Below are 25,020 nucleotides of genomic sequence, written 5' to 3' on the forward strand. Positions count from 1 at the left end.
AAAGGATCAACCCCTCCCCTGTCCAATTTAAATCGTAACTGGGAATATATGAAACACAGTTAAACATAAATGGCATCCCAGTTCAACCAAGTTGAACCTAGTACATCCCAGTTGGAACTTTCAACTGGAATTTTGACCTTCAAACTAGGTTTAAAAGTCTCAAGTGAAAAACAAATGCATTTGAAAGTTCAATTGTGTTTAACTGGGGTTGTAAATAGTATATAACTGGTCTAGACATGCTTTTTCAACTAGGTTTAGAAAGTCCAATTGGATGTTACTGGGATACAAGCCCAGTTGATAACACAGTTAAAATAGAACAGACATTAACTGTGCTTTCAATTCCCAGTTAATGTATGTTCTATTTTAACTGTGTTATCAACTGGATGTAACTGGGATACAAGCCCAGTTGATAACACAGTTAAAATAGAACAGACATTAACCGTGTTTTCAATTCCCAGTTAATGTGTGTTCTATTTTAACTGTGTTATCAACTGGATGTAACTGGGATATAAGCCCAGTTGATAACACAGTTAAAATGAAACCGACATTAACTGTGTTTTCAATTGGGAATTGGGATTGGCCTTTCGCTGTGAGAAAGCAGTTGGACCTAGTTGTCAACCTAGTTAGTAGTCTTGCCAGCAAGAGTCTTTATCATAAACATAATGACATCTACGGACCTGAGTTATAGTTACTAGAACTACCTAGTTAGACCTAGTTGACAACCTAGTTCACCCAGTTGCACATAGTTCAACCTAGTTAAAAGGGCATTTTCGTGATCCACAGCCTCATCCCCCCACTTTTCTCAAAAAAAAGTTGAGATTTTTATATCACTGGAAACCTCTGGCTACATAATGTTTATGTACAAAATATTTCTTGCAGATTAATTCGTTTAGCAAAGATATCGTGAAATTTGAATTTCGTTCTGGTGCACCAGAACGAAATTACAATGCATTGTCTATGGAGCAGTGTAATACACTAAATCATGCATAACTCGCGAACGCAAAATCGGAATCAACTGAAATTTTGGGAATAGGTTTTTTTCGTGGATATCTAATGAAAAATGACATTAATAGAGGATGCTAGGATCACGAAATACTCCTTTAAGTCCAGTTGAAACCAGTTGCCTATTTCAACTGGTTTCAACTGGAATTTTGACCTGGGATGGCAATGCTCCCGCTTGTCATTCAATTCATGAAAATCCTTTGGACCATGACCAGACCAAAGTCGAAAACTGCTATGATCATTTAATTATAATCTGTACATGAAAAACACATTTATACCGGGATTTATACTAAAAAAACTTACCCAAATTGAAATTGAAACAGTGGCAGTGGCAGTGGCGGCAGTGCAATCAATCGTTTATTTGTTACACAAACTTACAACCGCAAGATGAAAAGATTTATAAACGAAACACTCTTTTACTGAAATTATTCTGTGCCATACTCATTGAATGCCAACAGCTAATAACAACGGGCAACATAATATTACTGGGCAATCAAGTATTGACCCAAAATGTCCAATTGGAAATCAACTCGTCAGCCTATTCGAATGACGAAAGTACATGCCCTGGATCCGATCTATTTTTATCACTCGGGTGGTTTTTGTTTCCCGGGTTTTGTTTACGTCCTGAATGACGTCTTTAACGAAATGACGAACAGACACGTATATCTTACATACTCACCATACCATGAAGACCCCAATGTCAACAAAATTTACTAAGATTATTTTGAAAAAATGGTGAAAATCAGTAAAATAAAGGTGAAAATATTGCACCTGGCGACACTATTCTCTACAAAATGACGTCATTCTGTATTTACAATTTGTTAAGTTGAGTTCATACTTGGCCTTTAAGCGATTAGCGATTAGTGTTCATCCAATGAAGTAGAGTATTATAGTCGCACTAAGGAAAGTGCGTCACTTCATTGGTCAAATCTCTATCGCTAATCGCTCAATGACGGAGTTTAAAGATTAATAATGAACTTTTGACATGGACGTGTCAAAGGTTACGATTACAGCTTCCGAGTCAGGAAATCACGTTGGGAGTGCACTGATTGTTCTTTTTTCTCGCTGAAATTAGGCTTTATAGTCCAGCAAAATGTGGATCGAAGAAGCAGGAGAGTTTCTTGAGATGTTTAGGAGCAGTTTGCCCCTTACTTGCCTGCTTTTAGTCCCCGTTCTTATCTTTATTTCTCCCGTTGATGGAGCACATGAATTCAGTGCGTATCGCATGCAGCAATTTGATTTGCACGGTACACAATACGGTAAGCTTAATTAAATTAATTTATAAAATTAGGACCCTACATAAAAAAATAAATATAGGCCTGTATGGCATCATAATTATGATTTTTCAAAAATAATAAATTTTCATAATTGATATAAATAAAAATAAAATTTCTCCGAGCTGAATAAAAATTCTTGTACTGTCACTCAGCTGTCCTGGGCTGGGGGTCGGGCTTAGTTTATGATCATAGCTAATGATAGCAATGTTAGCAATGTATCACAACAAGCGTTTGCATAAAAGATGATGAAAAAATTGCACTTCCATTTTTAGAATGTTCAAAATAGGGGCGATCTTTTCTTTTAGACCACCCGAGATATATTTAGTGTTAAAACTACAAATTTATCAAATTAAACTTTCGCATCAAAGTTAAACATGTTCTTAGCTATAAAAAAAACATACCTTTCATTTTGTCGAACAAGCTTTATTTTGTTCCAAAATCCATGTTTTTATGGCAGTTTTTGACGTAAAAGAGCTGAATACAAAACCGGTGATGTAAACTCCAAAACTTTCGCGTAGCACGAGCGCTTGATGTACGCTCGTTTTGACAGTGATTTACGCATGCGTATCAAGCATTTTCAAGCACGTTTGACAGTATTTTACTGCATGACGCAATTTTGCATTTATTCAAGATGGCAAATTTCTCAAAAAACACCATGTATTTTTCTTTTAAAAAATCCCTCATTTCACAAATTCTTTGCCACTTTCCACTCATCTGATCATCTTTTATGTGACAGAAGTGATGCTGTTTTTATGAAGGTATGCTTCTTGCTTTTCCGATAATTTTTAAGTTGTTTTTTGAGACAAAAAAAATTGCTAGCAGAATAGCCATTTTCACTTGTTTTCAAAAAGTTGTTTTAACCTTGTTTTTTACCCCATAATTTCCCTCATTTATCGAAGCCCTGCCGTCCAATACATTAAACCTTGACTTCAAAGTGTTTGGCAAAGTTCTGTTTAACCTTGATGCAAAAGTAAACCTTAATGCAAAAGTAACAATTTAGTCCCTAATAGTGAGGGTGGTCTAAAGGAAAAGATCGCCAAAATAGGCAGCTTTCTAAAAGATACAATTGTCGCTGTTTAAACAAACTGTCGTATGACAAAAATGCAGCTTTGAGAAAATCACATTTAAAGTTTTTCCAATCTTTGAAGACCCACTGGAGAGCATCAAAGTAAAATATGTTTATTTGTTTATTATTATCAAAGAATAACAATAATTATATCTGTCTTTGTTCTCAACTTGCTCGAGAAGTCTAGCCAAGACTTTGCTCACCGATAGCTTCACATTCTAGGCTACATTGTAGATACCATTGCATTCAAAATCAAGACAGGCGATCGCATCCAAAATGTTGCTAAAATTACACTTCATCAAAATTTTAGACTGTCCAAAATACTGTATTTCGTCAAATAAACGCCCCCCGGGGGCATTACATTTTCCAAGTGGGGGGCGTTTATTCAAGGTCAATTTTAGAACGATAATTCCTGTTAAAATCATTAGGTAAACTTAAAACTCACGCTAAAATGACGAACTATGAACTAGAAACACTGACTTCTGGTTCACTTCGAGTTTCAATCCAGATTTTCGCCAAAAAGTGACACTATTATCGACCATGTGTGCAACTTGGTAAGCTTACTACACAAGATAGCATGAAAATATCGGCATTTTTGAAAAATCTTGGTTGAAAAAAGTGGTGGGGGCATTTATTTGAGGGGGGCGACTATTTGACGAAATACGGTAGTCAAATCCTGCTCAAAAGATACAGTTGACTCATCGAAATAACTGATAATAATCCATATTTCAACATTAGGCCTATGTAATGAAATTATTAGTTTCCTGTCACCCACCTGCATCACCTAAGTTTCAATTTGACCAAAACTTTCATTATGTTCATTTAAAAAGGTCAATTACCGGTATCTGAAAATCGAGAAGGAAATAATCAAATTTGAAAAGTTCTCTCAAAATGTCTGACATCCCCTGCTGATCATAATCAGCAGTTTTTCTTAGTTGTAGGGGTAGAGGATGTGGTAAATAATGAAAATTTAAGGATTACCTCATCATGTTTCTGGTGATTACAAAAATTGCAAATTCAAATTTTTACTCAATATGTTGCAAAATGTCTGTAATAATGATCTAAGCATTAATACCTGTTTTGAGATGGTCTTTCATCAAGATAATAGCCATGTAAATGAACGTTTTGAAATATTCTAAAATGAAAAGACCTCATATTTCACTGAAAAAAATGTGACGGGAAACTAATCATTTCATTTCATTAAGGGGGTTCTACACCCCTCGAAAATTTTGTCTATTTTTGCATTTTTCTCAAAAACTAATAACACAGTGGTGACAAAAGTTATGTATATTATAGGGGCAAGGAATCCAATTACTACACTGAAATTTCAGTGACCCAAGACAAGCGGTACATTATTTATGATAAGAAATAAGGTACCGCTAGGATGTACCTCATTTCCTATCATATATACTGAACCGCTTGTCTTGAGTCAATGACATTTCAGTGTAGTAATTGGATTCCTTGCCCCAATAATATACATAACTTTTGTTACCAGTGTGTTATTAGTTTTTGAGAAAAATGCAAAAATAGTCACAAAATTACCACAGGGGTGTAGTACCCCCTTAACCTTAACAGAATAAATAACCTCCGGTGCAAAAAACTACACCGCTGTCCGACCGAAAAACCATAGCAAAGCACTCTAGCATCGAATGCGTAACTATCTTTCGAAGCTAGAGTTCTCGAGTAATTCTTAACATAATACAAACTTTTTATTCATTCTAGTTCTACTGGATTTATGGGTAGACAATACGTTGTATCGTGCCCATCTTGTCCTCTTGAACCTACAATGTAGAGTGTTTGAGTGCAGATATCAGAACCGGGGATGGTCCCCCTTCATTCACTAATTACAAGTAATTAATGTGCAAACTCATATGACAAGCTACATGTTATTTATAGTATGCCAAAACATGGCCAATTTGACAACTTTGTATTAATAATGATTTGTCATGTGATACGACAGTACGGTATGTCAAAACAATAGGCAACTGCAGTTTCACTGTGGCCTATGGCGACGTATCATGAAAAGTGATCAGCTTGTTCTCTATTATTATGTCCAGTTCTTTTCTGAGTCTGAAATTGTAACATGTTGTTGAAGAAAAAACAATTATGATGTATTTCTGTTATTGCAATCTCAAGAGGTGTACATTTTTAGGGTAATATTAGTCTTTATCAAAGTTTGATGTGTTACTTATTAATTTGTTAATTTCAGGATGCCGCAATGCACTTGTCAACATGGAAGCCCGCCCAATCAGTTCTCCACTTCTCACACGTCGTTGCATTCTTACTAGACTAGCCGATCTCACGTCAGATAGATATCGAGACATCATAGAGCAGTCGGCGGGAGCGCTTCTTGTCCTGCTACCCCAGAACTTTAGCTCCCTAACACAAGAGGTGATTCAGGTATTAGTCCAGCTATGCACAACTTGTATCTTTACCATATTATATTCTGTATAGTGTACAGGGTGCAACATGATAAAGAGATGAAAGTTGTGCTTAGTAAGACCAAATATATCTGATTAGATTGTAATAGTGCAGTATAGAATTGACATTTAAATTATGAAGACTGAAACAGTCTAGACGTACGGTATATCCTGGTCAAGGGTGTAATATGAACTATTAGACTAGTGTGTTTATCCCAGCCAATGACTTAATCTTTATGCTGAGGCTTAGCTAGCTGGATACGCTATTCTTTAAAATTATTTGAAACTAACCCAATATTAACTGTTGTGTAATAATTTGATTCATTTAGCAATGGCTGGAGTTAGAACCTCAAATGCTGGAGCAAGAAACCACGGTACCAGTTTACTTTGCATATGAAGATGAGCAGCTGCTGGACATTCATGACCAGATACAGCAAGCGGTCAGTAGTGACCAGGCAGCCTCAGCTGCAGAAGGTAAGGCTGCAATGACCAGCAACCAATATTAAGATGCAACTGAATTGGGTACTGGTCAATTACAGTATAAAGTTGGTCTCCAGTGAGTGTGGATGTGGGTTGTGTTAACCTGAACCAATATGCAAGTAAAACAATTAGGAAAGATTTGCCATCAATCACCTGTTTTTACAATAAATGATAAGTTGACTTCTAGTACAAGCTTCACCTGTGGAGAACTACTGTAAAATGAGTCAATTTCACAAACTTGTTGTGTGTATGAAGAGCTCAGGTTCTGAAATTTCCATTGCCACAGAAATATTTACATGTTAAAAAGGGTTCTGCAATTTCCCTGCAAAATGTGACCCGGCAGCACAAACGAGCCGTAAATTCCTTAAATTGTATTCTGTGTTACGGTGTACGAAGGTCGTATTCATCGATAACTTAAGCTGGCCCGACATCCGTCTTATTTTGATAGTCAAAAACTAATCAATAATCCTATTGTTGAAGTGGATAATAAGCTTCTACCTTAGATGGCCGGCTATAGAACTTTTAATAGCTCTGGTCTTTGTTTGCTTTTGCTAAATCCTGTTCAAGTGGTGGGTTACCAGGCATTGTATTTTGTACAGGTATGCATAACCAACAATTAACAATGAGAGAACTTTCAGTAAACCTCGTTGACTTGGGGATGATTTGAAATGACCGCCAATTATGACTGTTTGATATATATTGCCAGCAATGTGGAAAAAGAGACACATGTAAAAAACGTAAAAAGCTATAATTTTGTTGAAGGAGCAAAGTTTAACAAACCATAACCCCGCTTCTGGATATCGTTTGAAGTCAAATGATATACCATTTTTGGCTCTTAGCGTAGCTAGTGAGCCTTAGTCATTGTAGTCAGTGAGGACTGTATTTTTGCTACATATTTTGCCTAATTTTGGCCACTTGCGTTCTTGCTTTTTATGCTAAGGTTTCTTTTGTTTATGATATTTGGCTTTGAAATTACGTTCCAAGGTTTGCTTAGTTATTTAGCAATCGATTGCACTCCTTTAGAAGTGAATTTGGGGTGGGGAAAGTACTTATTTTGAAGTGAGAAAAGTCAAAAGTCGTCATGAGAAACAAGTCATTTCTATCGCTTTTGCTTGGTTCCCTGTATGCGCTAGAGATTATTTTGGTCTGAGTAATTTAAGTTGTGAGATCATGGCGGGAATTGACGGATTGCACTATTTTTCTTTGGGAAAGTGACCTTTTATCATGAATTTTTGCGGTGATCTCACATGGATATAAACGTGATTGGATGATTCCTTTGTCCAGATTGTTTATTGAGTTCTCGGGAGTTTTGTTACCATGGGACAACACTTCAAAATATTTAGAGACCAGCGGCGTAGTAATTTAATTAAATGAACGCTAAATAACCCGGGTAAATAACCAGTGTTGCCAAAAAAATTCAGCCCGAATCGCAGGTCAAATAATCGAAAAGTCTCCCAATTTTTTTCTTTATCTTTTGTATTCTATGGGGCAGGAAATTGTCCCGGGAAAATCTTCAAAAGTCGCCTAATTGGGTTACCAAATCGCGGGTTTGACAACCCTGAAAACAACGTCTCGACAGCGAAGGTCACATCTGGCTATTCATTATCATTGTTTGTCTGGCACGCTTTCTACAGCGTGGGTTGGGAATTCTGAAAATCTGTAAAAATTACAATTTTGCTGAATATAGGGTGGGTTTCTAAAAAGCGTGTGAGCAATATATAATTATAAAGCGTAGGAGTAACGCTACCAATTGAAAAAAAACATAATAAAGTAATTTGATGATCTGTTGAAAAACATTCATATTTTCTTCATAAATCTGTAAAGAAAATGTCAAAAATTAATTTGCTGATGTTTTCAATTCATACGACGTCACCTGTAGTAGAATCGACGCTACCGTGAGTTTTATGAATGAACATAATTTTCAGTCTCTACATCAGCCGCTTTGGCCCGCTCGCTCACACTAGAAGTGGAGCGATCCGAACCACAGCGGCCGTGTAGAAGTATAGACTGACGGAATGTATTCAGGATCTCACAGGTATCTCAGCCTTCTACCATTTGCCCATGTGTTACTTTATGATAAACAATCTAAAGTCGTATCTTTTCGATGCAGTTGCAGTGATGCAGTTTTGCCAACATTTAATATGTCGCAAATGTTTCAGATGAATAAGAAAATCATGAGTGTTTGATAGATGAGGATAAATTCTGCATCAATTCGGATTCTGAAATGGATTGATGGCGCAGATAATGATAAAATGGACCCGGAAGTGACTGTATGAAGCGCGTAAGCGCCGATGTTCAGTCTCGAATTTGATAAAGTAATGCTGTAAACAATCTAAAGTCGTATCTTTTCGAAAGATGATTGCAGTTTTGCCAATATTATGTCGCAAATGTTTCAGATGAATAAGAAAATCATGAGTGTTTGATAGATGAGGATAAATTCTGCATCAATTCGGATTCTGAAATGGATTGATGGCGCAGATAGTGATAAAATGGACCCGGAAGTGACTGTATACAACGGCGATAGCGCCGATGTTCAGTCTTCCGAATTTGATAAAGTAATGCTGTAAGCTTTGGTCACAAACACTGCATAAGGGTGGGGGTTCAATTTTTGATAAAAAGGGTGTCTGTCTAAAAAGTGTGGGAAATATAAATGGTGGGGGTTTGACCCCCTGACAAACGTTCGAAATTTGTAGTTGCTACAACTGATCATCACTATTGAATTCACTAGAATCTGTTTGTTTGTCTGTGTCTGCCTCTTTTCTCAGAGACTAGTGTAGTAGTAGCTCGTTCATGTAGTGATTCCGTTGTCCCACTGGCCTACAAAACTTAGATTGCATGGCGATCGGAGTGTTATCGTCAGAGCACTAGCATAGTAGGGGAAGCATGTTCCTCAAACTTGGTGGGTGGATGCATCTTTAGTACAAGTCACACATACAATATTTTCTCAATTCGAATTTTATCCTTTCTGGGTATGACTGATTTTGTTATCGTAAAATTTGTGTCAATTCCGATATCACATAATAGTACCGTACACTATAAATGCACCACATTTTGTAGGCTCCAATTGCTGATTACATAAATGAGAACAACTGGTAACCAGCGGCACTGTGCAGTACCGGTCTGTTATTCAATTGCGTTGTGTGTGGGTTATGTGTATTTTATGTGTAAAATGCCTATGTGGTGATCCACCCAAAAAACAAAATCATCAGATCCCTGGTACTAGGTGCATCTTGACCCAGCATAAGTTTGTATTGGTTAGTGGGTCAAGGTCACCTGAGGTCATCCAGGGGTCATCTGAGGTCAAATTTGCAAAAACTGTTGTAGGGGCATGAAACTGTGGGTACAGTCAACATTTGGAGTCAAATTTCGGGAAGGTCATCCGGGGTCATCTGAGGTCAAATTACTAAAAACTGCGTATGGGCATGAAACTTGGTGGGTACAGTCAACATTTGGAGCCAAATTTTGGGAAGGTCATTTTGAGGTCACCTAGGGGTCATCTGAGGTCAAATTACTAAAAACTGTCGTATGGGCATGAAACTTGGTGGGTACAGTCAACATTTAAAGTCAAATTTTGGGAAGATACTAAAAATTGTCGTATGGGCATGAAACTAGGTGGGTACAGTCAACATTTGGAGTCAAATTTTGGGAAGGTCATTTTGAGGTCACCTAGGGGTCATCTGAGGTCAAATTACTAAAACTGTCGTATGGGCATGAAACTTGGTGGGTACAGTCAACATTTGGAGTCAAATTTTGGGAAGGTCATTTTGGGGTCATCTGAGGTCAAATTACTAAAAACTGTTGTATGGACATGAAACTTGGTGGGTACAGTCAACATTTGGAATCAAAATTTTGGGAAGGTCATTTTGGGGTCACCCAGGGGTCATCTGAGGTCATATTACTAAAAAACTGTTGTATGAACATGAAACTGGATACAGTTAACATTTGGAGCCAAATTTTGTGGGGTTGCATGTTCCTCGAACTTGGTGGGTGCATCTTGACCCCAGGCAGAACAAGTTTGTATTGGTTAGTGGGTCAAGGTCACCTGAGGTCATCCAGGGTCATCTGAGGTCAAATTAGCAAAAACTGTCATATGGGCATGAAACTTGGTGGGTGCAGTCAACATTTGGAGTCAAATTTTTGGAAGGTCATTTCAGGGTCAACCGGTGTCACCCAGGGGTCATCTGAGGTAAAATTGCTAAAAATGTCGTATGGGCATTGGTGGGCACGGCCAACATTTGGAGCCTAATTTTGTAGGGTCGCACAGAACAAGTTTGTATTGGTTAGTGGGTCACGGTCACCAGAGGTCATCTGAAGTCAAATTAGCAAAAACTGTCATATGGGCATGAAACTTGGTGGGTACAGTCAACATTTAGAACCAAATTTTGGAAGCTCATTTCGAGTCAGCCAGGGGTCACCTGAGGTCAAATTACTAAAACTGTCGTATGGGCATGAAACTTGGTGGGTACAGTCAACATTTGAAGTCAAATTTTTAGAAGGCCATTTCGGGGTCATCTGAGGTCACCATTTAGAGCAAAATTTTTGGGAGGTCATTTCGGGTCGTCTGAGGTCAATTTAGATGAATTCTAATAGTTGCCAAGGCTTTCTATAGTTGTTGAAAGCTTCAAATACTAAAAAAGGGATTTTAAAATTTTGCAGAACAAATTATTCTTGCTGGTTCAGTAGTAATTTGCACAATAATGAATTATTTTCAGATTTTGCAACTAATAGTAATGCGGCAAAAAATAATAATGCGGAGGAGGAAGATTGACCACCGTGATCGAGTTTCAAGGACCGTATTGAATATTTGTGGGGAATTTTTCAAACTGAAGGTTTAAAAAATTGACCGACCTACCAACCTGTTGCGCATTCGACTCCAAGAACAATTGCTTTCCCACAAAAAAAGCGTAGAGCCACAGCGCCATTGGTGCTCTTGTTAAGTTTATGATGTTTATTTTTAAACACGAAATAAAACAAAATTGACCGGGGGAGGAATTTACGGCTCATTCGCCGTGGACGGTCCCAAATATTATGTATCATATTAATCCAAAGAAGTGAAAAGGAAATATGATAATAGTTACTCTTGAAGCTACAATTTGATAGATATTCTTTGTATGTACACTTCTAAAGCTATTACTTCCTTTCAGTCAATTTCAAGATTTTTGACCGTAAGTCAGTGATTTTAAAGTGATGCACAATCATAGACTTAAGATTACCATAATTCTGATTTATATTTCTCTATAGCTCTACTTAGTGCTGTTTATGCCAATGGGTTTCAGATGGTAGTTAGTGGTCCTCAAGCCAAGCTGGTGAAGGATGCACAAATCAACAGCTTACAGGTAGGTTGTCTAAACATGATTGCTTGCTCAGATCGTGAAGTACTGTGCCAAAAAGTTTGCAACTGTGACACCTAAGGATTAAGTGTAGTGTAATCAGTTTGAGAAATCCAGGGCATGTGAGAATTATTGTGCTACATGTATAAAGTTAGATGGAAGTATTTGTAAATCTTAAGGTTTGCTTGGTTTCCTATTGGTGCCTGGTATTATCAGATAATTTCATAAAATTGTATAACAATTATAAAAAAATATGTCACAGTTTTTCCTTTTTTCCTGAACACCAGACAATTATGTAGCATCACATTATGTATGTGTAGTGTTGAAATATTTTGAGTATGTTTATTGATTCAATTGAATTTCACTTTGTAATTTGTTCATGCAGGGTAAGCTTACTGGTAAAGGGATGGAAGACCAGCTACCAACCATTGCCGTAGTAGCACACTATGATGCACTTGGGATAGCTCCGGTATGTATGAAACATTATGATGAATTTGTCAAGAAATGCAATTACAAATTTTTTGGCTTTTGTAACACTGGTTTCCGTAGTGTTCAATTATGAAATGGCAACATTTGTAAATAGCTAACTGCCAATCTGTCAAAATTAAAAAATAAAAAAAAATTTGAAATAATTGTAATCACTTGAATAACTCTCATCTTGTGTTTGTTTTTCAAATCAGCATTTATCCTTTGGAGCAGATAGCAATGGGAGTGGTGTTGCAGCCTTAATGGAGCTTGCCAGACTCTTCTCAAAATTGTATACCAATTCTAGGACACATGCAAAGTATCCTTTATTGATGATTTGGTTGTTGTTTTTGGTGGTGATAAACTTAATGGATTGTAAGTGCTTTTTACAACCAAAATTCCGGTAAATTCATTTTCATTTTCCAGTTTGTTTTAAGAAATTAACCTAGGAGAAGAAAATTTAAATTGATCATTCGTCCCTTACAATGATGTTGCATAAACTATTGGCCATGTAGGTATGGTGGCTTGATGGTCTTGCCATAAAAATTGCTAGGCAGGTAGGTGAATGAGTGTGCACTGCACATGTGATTGGTCAGTGACAATAACCTTAAATCCAATCTACCACCTATGTGAAGTGAAGATATTGAAACTTGGGTAGGGAAAAGTAAAAAAATGATTTTGGATGGTGATCTAATGTAAATCATAGTTGTTGTTAACCTCCTTAATACTTTTTTTAAGATATAATCTTCTGTTCATGTTATCTGGTGGTGGAAAGTTCAACTATCAAGGAACTAAGAGATGGATAGAAGATAACTTGGAAAGCACTGGTAAGTTATACACATGGGCACTGTTTCCTTTCTTACAGAACCTCTAATTGGTTAGATACTTGATATAATAATCTGAGTAACCAATCAAAATAGCTTTTAGATCTCAAAGCAACTTTAAGGTTAATCTCCTTCAGCCGTACTGACTATTCTTACCATATCTGATTGGCTCATAATATAAGCCTCTTTTTAATCCATGAAAATAGTTCTTAGAGGCTGATAACTTGGTTGCTGATGTCCATTTGGGATCAAGAAAACTATGTTCTGGACTTTGCGTTACTTTGGTAGTGTTAGTATCATTCTATTAGACTAACATCCTCAGTCGACTGAGAAAATTATGTGTTATTTTTGAGTCGGACTTTACCCCAGAATTTGGGGGACTGATTCTGCGCAGTTTGTTCAAGTGAACCTTTTGGCCTGTCTCTGAAATTTGAAACATTTGAAAACAAACAGTGCATGATTCTGTCACAATGACACTCAAAGACAGGGGTGCATTAGATATAGCGCAGTAGTCTACAGCAATAGTCTCATGTATATATTTCTTGTTTCCTTTTCTTGTGTTTTTGGAAAGCTTTCACACAAGCATCACACAGTAACATGCGAAGTTGGTAGACAACAAGGGATTCTACCTTATAATTCCATTAAGAGTATTTTGAAGTATCTGTTTTGAAATGATTGATTGTTTTCTTGTAAGTTGAGATATTGATGATTATATTTGTGTACATTTCAGAAACCACTTTGCTGTCTGACGTATCGTATGTGTTGTGTTTGGACAGCGTTGGAGCAGAAGATAACTTACATCTGCATGTATCAAAACCTCCCAAAGAAGGATCTATCCCCCATGGAATTTTCCAGGTAATAGATAAACATACAAAATATAACTTATATCAATGTATCAAAGCCTTGTAATGGGATCATAGGGGAATTTACAAGTGATAGAATAACCTCCCAGAGACAGATATATCCTCCCGTGGAATTCTACAATTAATAGATAAACATACAAAATCTTCAATTTGGATGATGAAAAACTGTAGACTGGTTGTGGTACCATACAGGGTTTGCACACTAAATTTTTCTTGAAAAAATGACTCAATCCGGGGGGGGGGGGGGACTTACTTAGTACAAATGACTGCAAAGGGATGTGCTGCAAACATGGGTAACTTTTTGGGCATTTTAGGATATCAATGACCCCTTTTTCTATGCCAATTTTGGTATGGATGGGTCCTTTTTGTCTTCAATTTTTTTGCGAAAAATAGCTCAATTTTGCCTAGTTGTAGCCAAAATTGGGGGTTGTAAAAAAGGGAATTTGTGTTTAATTTCACCCAAAAATTTTGACTTGCAGTATATCGATGGGTCAAAATTGCTCGGTATTGGGGGAAACTCTCCTGCACAATTTTTAGAACTCCAGTGATGTTGCCGTAACAGCTCTCCCTGATTTTCAGACTCACAGCTCTCCCTGATTTTCAGACTCATGAGAGCATTGTTCGGACTCCTGTATATAAATAATAGAAGTCAAAACCTCTCAGATGTTTTATATTTGGGTTTTTTGTGTTACAGAACCTGGAGCAGGCTTCCAAAGATCTTTACCCTAGCGTCAATTTCACTATGATGCACAAGAAAATTAACTTAGCAGAAGACTTACTCGCTTGGGAGCATGAGAGATTTAGTATGCGTCGTATTGCTGCTGGAACGTTGTCTCATCTTAACACACATCAAAACATGTTCAGGACATCTATATTAGATGATAGGTAAGGGGCTTTTGATATTTGAATAAATACTAGAAAAACAAGTCACATATTAATTACATTAATATTTTTGTGGAATAGGCTTTTAGGACGAGAGTTCCTAACAGTTTGTAAGTTTTAGCGGGTTCGCCGCTTAAAACTTACTACACTTGGGTTTCGGAGAAGAATGGCAGTCCCTTGCTCAGATTGATGCGAGCACCCTGTTAATAAACAACATACGTGGAGCTTTGTGTGCGCGGACCAACCTTTTGACACGTAATTGGCCAATCAGATTATCGGTCTGTTGTTATGATTGTCAGACAATTGAATCAACCAATCGGAACCCCACATGCCCTCAAAATGTAAACAACTGCCGTTCTTCTCTGCCAGAAACTGTAATTATGAATGTTTTCATGAATATTTTCATTGGTTTGCATAGATTTTGCTCTACAGAAACCACTACTCAGCTTCCATGCCTCCAATGCAAAATGGATTTCACTTTTTTTTGTTGATCAAATTTACATGGTTTCTTTTATTTTCAGTTTAATTAGAGCCACTTTACCCCACATTTTGGACTGTTTTCAGCTTCTTTTTTTTGAGCATTTTCAGCTTTTTTTTTTCACTAAAGGTCAGATTCTGGTCTGTGTTTAAAGATATCACTGCTTGTAGTAATGTGCCAAAGTAATTTGGCTGAAGCTAGTGATACCATATAATGTTTAACAGATATTGCACAATCTTATCTATAGTTCTTAAACAGTTCACATCATCTTAAACATCATTTATTATCACACCACAGGTCCAGAGTTTCAAGCGAGAAATTAGCTCGTAATGTTAAGATAATTGCCGAGGGCCTAGCAAGACATCTTTTTGATTTGACAAGTGATGATGCCACTCTTTCCACACAAGAAGTTTTCATTGATGCTTTGGTGAGTAGCCTGAAATTATTAAGAAAATGTTGCATAATTGTATCATCTGTGTACCTTGGTAGTTATGAGTTGAATATTCATGTACTTTTTGTCATCTCACTTCCAGAGAAACAGAGTCAATTATTATCCATTCACTACAAACACACAGTGTCTTGAATTGGAAAAATCAGTCTTTAGACCTGACCTTCGTGTCTGAATCCGAACAAAAACACTCAAAAGTAGGAACAAAACAAGCTGAACCACTTCAAGTTCAAAACAAGCTCAAGATAGCCCAATACAAGCCAAATTGAGATCATCCACTACACTTACCTTATTGTATTGTGATTGTATTCATCAAATTTTCAGCCTATTTTTTGATTACTATTTTTATGATTGACCAAATGACATCATAGGTTGTTATGTTGCACCTCTGACAAGGAAGTAATTGACTCTGTCAGTAATGATGAAATATTAATGTTTGTAAACATGACATGAGCATGGGATGTAAAGTTGACTTATTTGAATGGAGAGCTGATTGATCATGACACAAGAAGGTTTGACATTGTTGAAATGAGCTGATTGGTCTTGCCTACAGAAAAGTGACATCGGTTAATTTACCATGCATACATATAGCATTTCACACAGCATGTGATTGGTTATAGCAGGTTGTTTTACTTCAATCATCTGACACTTAGCAGTGGTCAATCTCTTTCTCTTACTAACAACTGTTAATCTGTTTTCGCAGGGTGTAAACCAGGAATCAATAAGATCATGGGTGGATTATCTGTCATCTGAACCAAGAGCTGCGCAACTTATGACCAAAGATACACCAGTACTGCATACATTGGAACAGACATTAGGAAGATATCTCAAGGATGTCAAAATGGTGTCCATTAAGGCTGATAAGAGGTGAATTGTAGGAAATTATTTCACTATATGATATTTAAGTTCAATGTTTAGTGATTGTGTAGAACTTTTGCATGTGAATTTGTGCAGGTAGGGGTGTGTGTGTGGATGGGGTGCGTACGTGTTCGCCGACAAACGAGGACACACACAAGATTTTTCACCCTAAACTGTGGACCTACTTCCAACCGAGGACTGTCCTCGGTCTCAAACTACTGCAAAAGACCTCAAATGCATGCTAGATGCTTAAAGCGCTATTTGCCTGAAACCGAGGACCACACGTGTAAAAACTACCGTCCGCAGGCTCATGGCTCAAATTCTGTCTCGTATTATACACACACAAAATCCGCCATTTTAGTCCACGGTTAGGCGATGAAAACATCATACACACGTCCTCGGTTAGATAGCAAAACACAATGTCCACGTTTGGAGGCAAACACAGACAGGTCTGTATGTGTGTGGGGGGGTGTGTGTGTATAAGGGGGTTGCCTCCTTCTATACTGGTAGCAAAACAAATATGTCTTTGTTAATCACATAGAGATTGTAATGTTTATACAGTGGAAACTCATTATAACGAAGTTGTCAGGGACAGAGAAATTATCCAAATTCTGTTATATCAGGGTTGTAAAAACAATAAATAACAAAAGAATTTTGTATCTTGGTTCTGGAAAAATACTTATTTATAACAGGGTTTTTCTTGTATCAGATTTCGTTATAATGAGGTATTACTGTATGTTTTTATGTATATTTCAGAGAGCCGGAATATGTCTTCTATGATGGACTCAAATTCAACATGTATGCTTACAAGTAAGTGAGACTGTTAAACAATTTTATATTGCAAAATTTTAATTATCTGCCAATTTTAACCATTGTGAATTTGCAGACATAAGCTCCAGCAAAGTGCATTCATTGGTAAATTGTGAAATAATATTCTCAGAAATTAAATAATTTTACAGTAATATGGGTTGATTAGTTAAAGATCCCTGTCATTGACAAATGGTTCATAATAATATTAAACCTAATTATACTACTTGATGGTCACATTGACACTCTACATTTTGTCTGCCTTCCTGATTTTGTTATTGGTAAGGACATTAACTTAATCTGTATAATTATATTTCTGTATACTATACTGTGGTATTTTGCATACAGTAATAATTCTGTTGCTTGGTCAAGTCTTCTTTTTTTTTTGCACTTGATTCTGGCTGACAAAGTATGGTCTTTGTTCTTTGATTTGTTGTCCGTAAACCGCTATATTGTATTCCTCTTTATAGTTGTGAAATGAACGTTTCTTGAATGAATGACTAAATATTTTGCATACTAAGCATTCTTTGTATAATTTCTTGCAGTGTAAAGCCAGCCGTGTTTGATTTGTTCTTAGCAGCAGCCATTGCAGGGTACCTAGGCATTATCTATCTTTCTGTGCAGGTAAGAAATACAAGATATTTTATGATAAGTACCCATCTCACTTATCCGGACCTTTTTTATATGGATATCTATTATCAGAAGGAAAGTAGGTTTTTCAATATCTTCACTCCTATATTAATTGAAGGACAACCCTGTGTTGTGTACAGCACAGTGTAATACACCTGGGTAATACACTATATATGCAAAATATCTAATTCTCGATCATGAGAGCCAACTTGGGTATGCACAGATGTTTGGGTCAAGCATTACTACGCAAAGACCACACACTTGCGGAGCAAGAACAGCTTTTGAGAATTGGTCAATCGCACTCTTCGAATATATCCATTGTAGGCAAGGTTGAGGTTTGGTCTTGTAGGTCGCGCAATCATGTTATTCAGTACTCAAAAGGTACGTTATCTCATGATCGAGAATTCAATATTTTGCCTATACCATCATTTCTGAATTGTTACCACATGTGTACATCCATATCGAAAGGATACACTTGTCAGCTGCTACATGTGTCTGATTTTACATAATAGCTATGAATAAACACCAGACTCATCTCAAGTGGAGGTCACTTCAAATCAAGCCTAAGTCACATGGTTTTGTAATGTTCTCTATTCCTAAACTATGTGACTCTGAGGTGAGTGACCTCCACTTGAGATGAGTCTGGTATTTGTTCCTAGCTATTATGTAAGAAAGGGACACATGCAGCAGCCGATGACATTGATCTGTCACATATAATAATAATAGCTGTTGTCAAGTAAAAATATATTGCAAGAACTGCGTATCACATGTAATCAACTCAGTAACATTTGGAATAAACACTGTTAACATTTTTGAAACCATCAAATTTATGGAAAGTTTGAAGTACTTTGATGAAATATCTGAAAAAGTTAAATAATTTGGGAAATTTGAAGAACAAAACCCCCACAATTCAAGTCAGTATATCAGCGAAGTACTTAATTACCAGTGTCACATTATTTGACAGTGTTGTATTAGGTAATGAGTTAGAAGCAAAGAGTAATTTTGTTTCTTGTTTTTTTACAGCATTTTGGCATTCTTAGAGACCTAGCTAAGAAGACAATGGCAAACAATAAGGTGAAAGCGTTTTGAAATATTCACACAGGAAATTATTATTATCAAGGAAACTGACAGGTGTCGTAAATTGTGTGTTTCTGATAAACTGAATATTCAGCAATGTCAGGAGGGAAATGGTATGAAATGGTATGGCAGTAACAAGTGAAAGCATGTGCAATTATAGCTCCTACTTTGTACTTGTGGCACGTCCGGTGCATGAACATTTACAGAGTTTGTGACTGTATCACTAACTTTTCATGTAGACATTATATTCTCCTGATCAAACCTCCCCGCTATACCTTGTGTTGCTTTGAGTTTGGTAATGATGTCAAAATGCATTTATGTATGCGAGAAAACATTCTGATTGTGCTGCTTTACTGGAGAGCATACTACGCTGTGATTCCGAGAATGGCACACATGTTTAAAGGCTACACAACATACAACATGTAGTGATATCGCTACTATACTCAAAGTGACACAAAGTATAGAAGCTGCAGACATCAGGTATAAGTAGCTGCAGACCTATAATTTTTCAGGTATAGTAACTGCAGACCTCTAATTTTCAACTTACAGTGGCAATGGTAGGTGGGTAAAGCTAAGAATGTTGCCTGTTCTTGGTGTGAATCGCAGAAAAAGAACTTGCAGTCAGGCCATGACTTACAGGGGTGGGGGTGCTGAGTACCAAAATGTGGACTTCTCTGGGAAAAATTGTAATACATGTAAAATATTGACGTAACCTTCCAAATTTGGTATGTTTTGAACATTTTCACACAACAAAAATAAAATTTCAGTTTCAAAACGGAACCTTTTGGGTCATATGCATGGGGGTGTTGTATCTCCTGGCCTACCTGCCTGCTTGCAGCAAAGGGGAAATTAGCTGGGTTATGTAACACTATGCAGTGTCAATGTTTCCCAAGAGAAGGAAAAGAGGTGGATTTCTTTTTACCAGGGGTATAATTTGAAATGTTACAATTCTAATATTTATGCTGCACAACTGTGAGTTGTTTCCCAAATAAAAACTATTTATGTGTGAAAGTATTATGCCATGAAAGAGGCAAGATTGTAATTTACTTTCACATTTCAGTTTTATATCACGCATACATGAATTCTAAACAATTCATTGATTGATTGCCATTTATCATGTTTACCATCAACATCTCTGTGTGATAGTATTTACCATCACTGTGTTGTGCCATAGTATGCATGTGCCAGGCTGTAGACTCTCTGATTTAGTACGGGGTGGACCCCACAGGTGGACCCCAAGATCTGAAGTGTATCACAGCAAAAACAGTATTACCTTAAATAGTATTTTAGTAACAGAATTTATGTATGAGTGATACAAAACAAGTACGGTATTAACTGTATTAATTTTGTGTAAGGATCTAAATATAATCACTCGATAAAAGATGCATCATTCCATTCCACTCGTCGCCCTGGCTTGTGGATTGGAATAAGCTTTCTGTCACCTTATGATTGTATTTCAACCTTCACACTCATAGACAGTTAATATTTGCATAATGGCCATTTTGACTGTTAGTTATTCCATCCTGCCACTTGAATGTATACAATATTCTTCATCTCATCTTACACAACCAGATCCCTCTCTATCTCTTTTGGCTACACGTTACTCAGCTACACATCATGTACATCTGAAGTATCATAGTTACCTCTATCATACCATATGAAGTACACAATAGTACTTTCTTGGACATATTTTTTAGGAATAATATATTTCTACAAATGTTACAAATTGCTGATATGGTTTCCAAATATTTGTATACAAGTTTGTTAAAACGAGAAATTTTATGCAATAATTTTAATTCTCAAAAGTATCGTTATCGTAAAAATATTGATATTAAGGAGTGTTTAGGAATGAATCTTCATTGGGGTTGCATGACTTCAACAGTTTTGTGTTGATGTGTAAGGCTAAAAGAAATGTTATGTAACAAAGCCCCTGTGCACGTTTGTTTTTCTTTGCGCATCTATTTCAGCTGAAACTGGAATTTAATTTTTATTTCCTTTTTTTTTAGTTTTTGCCATAAAATCATGATATTCTGATAAATTTACTTGATTTGATACTCATCAATTTTTGTCAAATTAATTCAAAATTAAATTTTAAAAAAATCTTTAAAAAAAAGGGGGGCTTTGAGACATACAAAATGTAACCTAACAAATATTAGACTATCGTACGGTTAAGTATCATCATCATCATCGGCTGCCCATCTTGTTTGATGAACGCACATAGCAAGTTTCTATCAAGCATCCAGAATTGTTTTGCTTTGATCTTAAGTTGTTTGATGGTGGTGAGTAAGAAGTTTCTATTGCCCTTTCCTGATCGACCCAAAGTTTGAAAATTTCCAACAAAGTTTTTACTGTAGAAAAGAATACCAACCCACATTTTTGGTTTTCAGGAAAAAAGTGGGTTTTTTTAAGGATTTTTTAAATTTTTCATGCCAAGATGCAACACTATGCTGAACTTAGCACTTCTTAACTACTCGGAACATTAGTGTAAGTAGATCAAATATTCATATACCAATATAATTATTCACCTCTCAATGTAAGTGTTTACAATTAATAATGGTTCAGAAAAAAATAAACAAAAAAAACATTTACTGACCTGCAGATGATTAAAAAAGAAATTGGAGGCAAAAGGGCAATAGAGCTTTTTAAGGCTTTATTATAATACTTGACTTTGCATCATAAAATCTTGTGGTCATGCAACCTTTATGACAGAATAGACAATTGTATTTGTGTGTGTGTGTGTTGGTTGGTATGGGTATATATCATATATGGGGAATATGTAGAGAGACAAGGTTAGCCAGAATTTCTGAATCCTGGAAATATATTTAACAGAAACCCATCAGGCAAAATGCAGTTCAATTAGCCAAAAATCCCCCCAAAACAAGTTTTTATGAGGCCCTATTTTTGGGGAGTATAGCAGGAAGAGGGGACTTAAAGGAATTGTGTGAAATAAACAGGGAGGGGAATAGTACTCAATATGGGAGAAAGGTCTGTGAATGTGAATTAGAATAAGACAATCAAGGTTATGTGAAAACAATCTAACCCACTTAACATCTTGGCCACTTAATAACTGTAACTCTATGGGGATGTCTTAATAATAAAGACATTTATTCAAAAATTGCTCAGTTCTACAAATTTGGATTAACTTGGGACATGTGTAAACATAACAAATGTGCCAAAAAAATTAATCAAATTAATTAAAAATGATTGCATTATGGCTTCAAGAACAAGTTTGACAGCTGTGCAAACATTTTACATATTAGTGTAAATTGCACTGCAGTTCAAGAGTATATTTCTTGTGGAATAAGAAATTCTGTTTAATAATGTCAAATGAATCGAACAAGTGTATTGAATGCCTGAGATAAGTACCGTAACCACCCGGGTATAAGCCCACCTTTTGGTATAAGCCCACCCCCTATTTTTCAAACATTCTGGTAACAAGGGTGCACTCGGCTATAAGCCCAGTACTAAATTTTGGCCAAGTTCATAAATCAAATCAATGCTTTTCTCTCACATTTAAGAACAAATATAAAAAATATCAGTTGATAATTAACATTCCACACTTAAAATTTAAAGAAATTGACATGGATGATAGAAATTACTGGTACATTGGGCATATACAAATGGGGATGATTGTTCTTATTTCTAAATCCAAGTACTAGCCCCTTCCCGGTTATAAGTCCACCCCTATTTTTGAAGTGAAATCTGCCATCTAGGGGTGTGGGCTTATACCCGAGTGGTTACGGTACATGCGCCATGTATTGAATGATTTTGTGTAAACCACAGGGAAACATACACAGAGCAGCTAATAAGGGACGTACATGTTTCTGCTACTGATTCATTAACTGTGTAAAAACAAACCCATGATTGTTGTTTTTTCCTGTGATGATTGTGTTTTAAATGGGGAAAGGGGTGTTATGGATGCATATTTTAAGGCTAGGCTATAGTTGAACATCATTGAGGCATTTTCGGTTCCAACAGACAGAAAAACTAAAAACTACTTGCAAAGATGTCGGACTATAGCATGGCAATTAGAACTATAACAGAAATGTTCACACCAGGATCATTGATTAAATGCATACACCCACAGGGGGCCGCTATAGAAATGCACTGTACGTGTGTGACCAAAAACAAACAACAAGTGAAAGGGTCAAGTCTTTTTGTGAACAGACATGTAACTGAACATAAAGGGAGCCAACATTATATAACTTAGTTACCCCCTTGACATGCACTGGTAAAGCATTTTGCCCTACAATAAATTGTGTTAATTTGATCACAAATCATACCTCAGTACTTTCAAGATTGCTAATATTCTTCCAGTAAAGCAGGTACATATGAATACAATTTCTTTTCCAAAGAAATAAAATAGTGTGAGGTAATCAGGAAAATGAGTTTGATTAGGGTGAAAAAAGCAAGTTTCTTAATTTCCTGTAGGTGGCCAAAACCGATTTAAAATCCAAAATGTTGTTTCTTTTCTTTTCTTTTTTCTTTTAAGAGTCTGGATGTATGGTAACATAATCATGCTTCAAATTATTTATATTTATTGACAAATCGGCAGATGTGAAAATTGATAGTTTTAGGAAAATTATATTATTTTTCATAGGCTATTCAGTGATTTTATATTGCTTTTAAACAAAATGAATGAGAAAAAAATCTTTAATAAGATTTGTCATCATTTTTGTTTTTCAGCATTTCTCAAATGAAACAAAATGCAGTAAAACTGCTCCCAAAAACAACAGGGGGAAACAAACTTGTTTTTTTTTTAGCCTGAGCATCGATGGTAGATCATAAGATCAAAGAAATTTGGCTCCACTGCCTAAGCAGGAAGCAACATATTTTTCAATTAATCCAATAAGTTCCAGTTATACAATGTAACTTTCCCCACTTTGTTTGTACTACTTTTGTATTGTGTATTTACAGTAAATAAAAACTGAATAAATAATTGACAGAAATCTGAAAAAAAATCTAGTAATGGTCTGTCTGCATCATCATTAACCTGTGAAATGTTTGAAAACAATATTATTTTACTATGTCTGTCACAATTGAGGATCCTAGTTACAGTAAGAGCCCATACTTATTTACCAATGTGCAGCCTTCACCAGCCAAACTGCAGCTTATTGCAGCCAGAATGCATAAGGTGGTACTAGACCCCTATATTTGCATTTTTCTCAAAAATAATAACACACTGGTAACAAAAGTTATGTATATTATAGGGGCAAGGAATCCAGTTACTACACTGGAATTTCAGTGACTCAAGACAAGCGATACATTATATTTGATAAGAAAAGAGGTACCGCTAGAATGTACCTCATTTCTTAATATATATAATGAACCATTTGTCTTGAATCACTGAAATTTCAGTGAAGCCTCTATAATATGCATAACTTTTGTTACCAGTGTAGTTATTTTTTGAGAAAAATGCAAAATTAGTCACAAAATTTATCAAGGGGTGTAGTACCACCTTAAGCTCCCATTGAATGAGGGATTCCCTAACCAAGCTGCATGCTGGTATTTAGGTATGGGCCCTTTTTCATACCTTTTTTGATTTACAGACCTTTGTTATCCCTATTTTGGTTTATTCACTTTTTCAAACCTATTTTGGATATAGAGACATTTGTTATCCCTATTTATGATTTTTTCACTTTTCAAACCTATTTTGGATTTAGAGACCTTTGTTATGCCTATTTTTGATTTTTTCACTTTTTCAAACCTATTTTGGATATAGAGACCTTTGTTATCCATATTTTTGATTTTTTCACTTTTTCAAACCTATTTTGGATATAGAGACATTTGTTATCCCAATTTATGACTTTTCAAACCTATTTTGGATTTAGAGACCTTTGTTATGCCTATTTTTGAGTTTTTTCACTTTTTCAAACCTATTTCGGATATAGAGACCTTTGTTATCCCTATTTTTGATTTTTTCACTTTTTCAAACCTATTTTGGATATAGTGACCTTTGTTATCCCTATTTTTGATTTATTCACTTTTTCAAACTATTTTGGATATAGAGACATTTGTTATCCCTATTTATGATTTGTTCACTTTTCAAACCTATTTTGGATTTAGAGACCTTTGTTATGCCTATTTTTGAGTTTTTCACTTTTTCAAACCTA

At 36.0% G+C, this 25,020-nt stretch overlaps 2 protein-coding genes across 3 annotated transcripts in view; one reads left to right on the forward strand and one right to left on the reverse strand.

The window, feature by feature from the left end:
- Positions 1-1,409, reverse strand: part of LOC140158804 (uncharacterized) — a 29,692-nt gene extending 28,283 nt beyond the window's left edge. The window contains 1 exon segment of the mRNA XM_072182022.1: positions 1,306-1,409. The gene's annotated coding sequence lies outside the window, so the exon portion shown is untranslated.
- A 594-nt stretch (positions 1,410-2,003) lies between these two features.
- Positions 2,004-23,338, forward strand: LOC140158805 (BOS complex subunit NCLN-like). Of its 2 annotated transcripts, none has more exons than XM_072182023.1 (14): positions 2,004-2,261; positions 5,555-5,745; positions 6,095-6,239; positions 11,487-11,581; positions 11,961-12,044; positions 12,256-12,359; positions 12,779-12,867; positions 13,595-13,719; positions 14,422-14,612; positions 15,385-15,514; positions 16,239-16,402; positions 17,150-17,203; positions 17,746-17,824; positions 18,854-23,338. In XM_072182023.1, the coding sequence occupies exons 1-14, from the start codon at positions 2,096-2,098 to the stop codon at positions 18,917-18,919; spliced, it is 1,683 nt and encodes a 560-aa protein (XP_072038124.1). In that variant the 5' UTR covers positions 2,004-2,095; the 3' UTR covers positions 18,920-23,338. The 2 variants fall into 2 exon arrangements, with proteins under 2 accessions (XP_072038124.1, XP_072038125.1); XM_072182024.1 differs by having other exon boundaries at positions 5,555-5,736.
- The last annotated feature ends 1,682 nt before the right edge of the window (positions 23,339-25,020 follow it).

The sequence above is a fragment of the Amphiura filiformis genome, chromosome 8, assembly GCF_039555335.1.
Source record: "Amphiura filiformis chromosome 8, Afil_fr2py, whole genome shotgun sequence".
Classification (NCBI taxonomy): domain Eukaryota; kingdom Metazoa; phylum Echinodermata; class Ophiuroidea; order Amphilepidida; family Amphiuridae; genus Amphiura; species Amphiura filiformis.

What these genes read in the sequence shown, in the direction of transcription:
- LOC140158805 (XM_072182023.1), top strand. Translation starts at nt 2,096, where the DNA reads ATGTGGATCGAAGAAGCAGGAGAGTTTCTTGAGATGTTTAGGAGCAGT. An exon ending in TAACACAAGAGGTGATTCAG is followed by an intron (nt 5,746 to 6,094) that starts GTATTAGTCCAG and finishes TGATTCATTTAG; the next exon opens with CAATGGCTGGAGTTAGAACC. An exon ending in ACATCTATATTAGATGATAG is followed by an intron (nt 14,613 to 15,384) that starts GTAAGGGGCTTT and finishes ATCACACCACAG; the next exon opens with GTCCAGAGTTTCAAGCGAGA.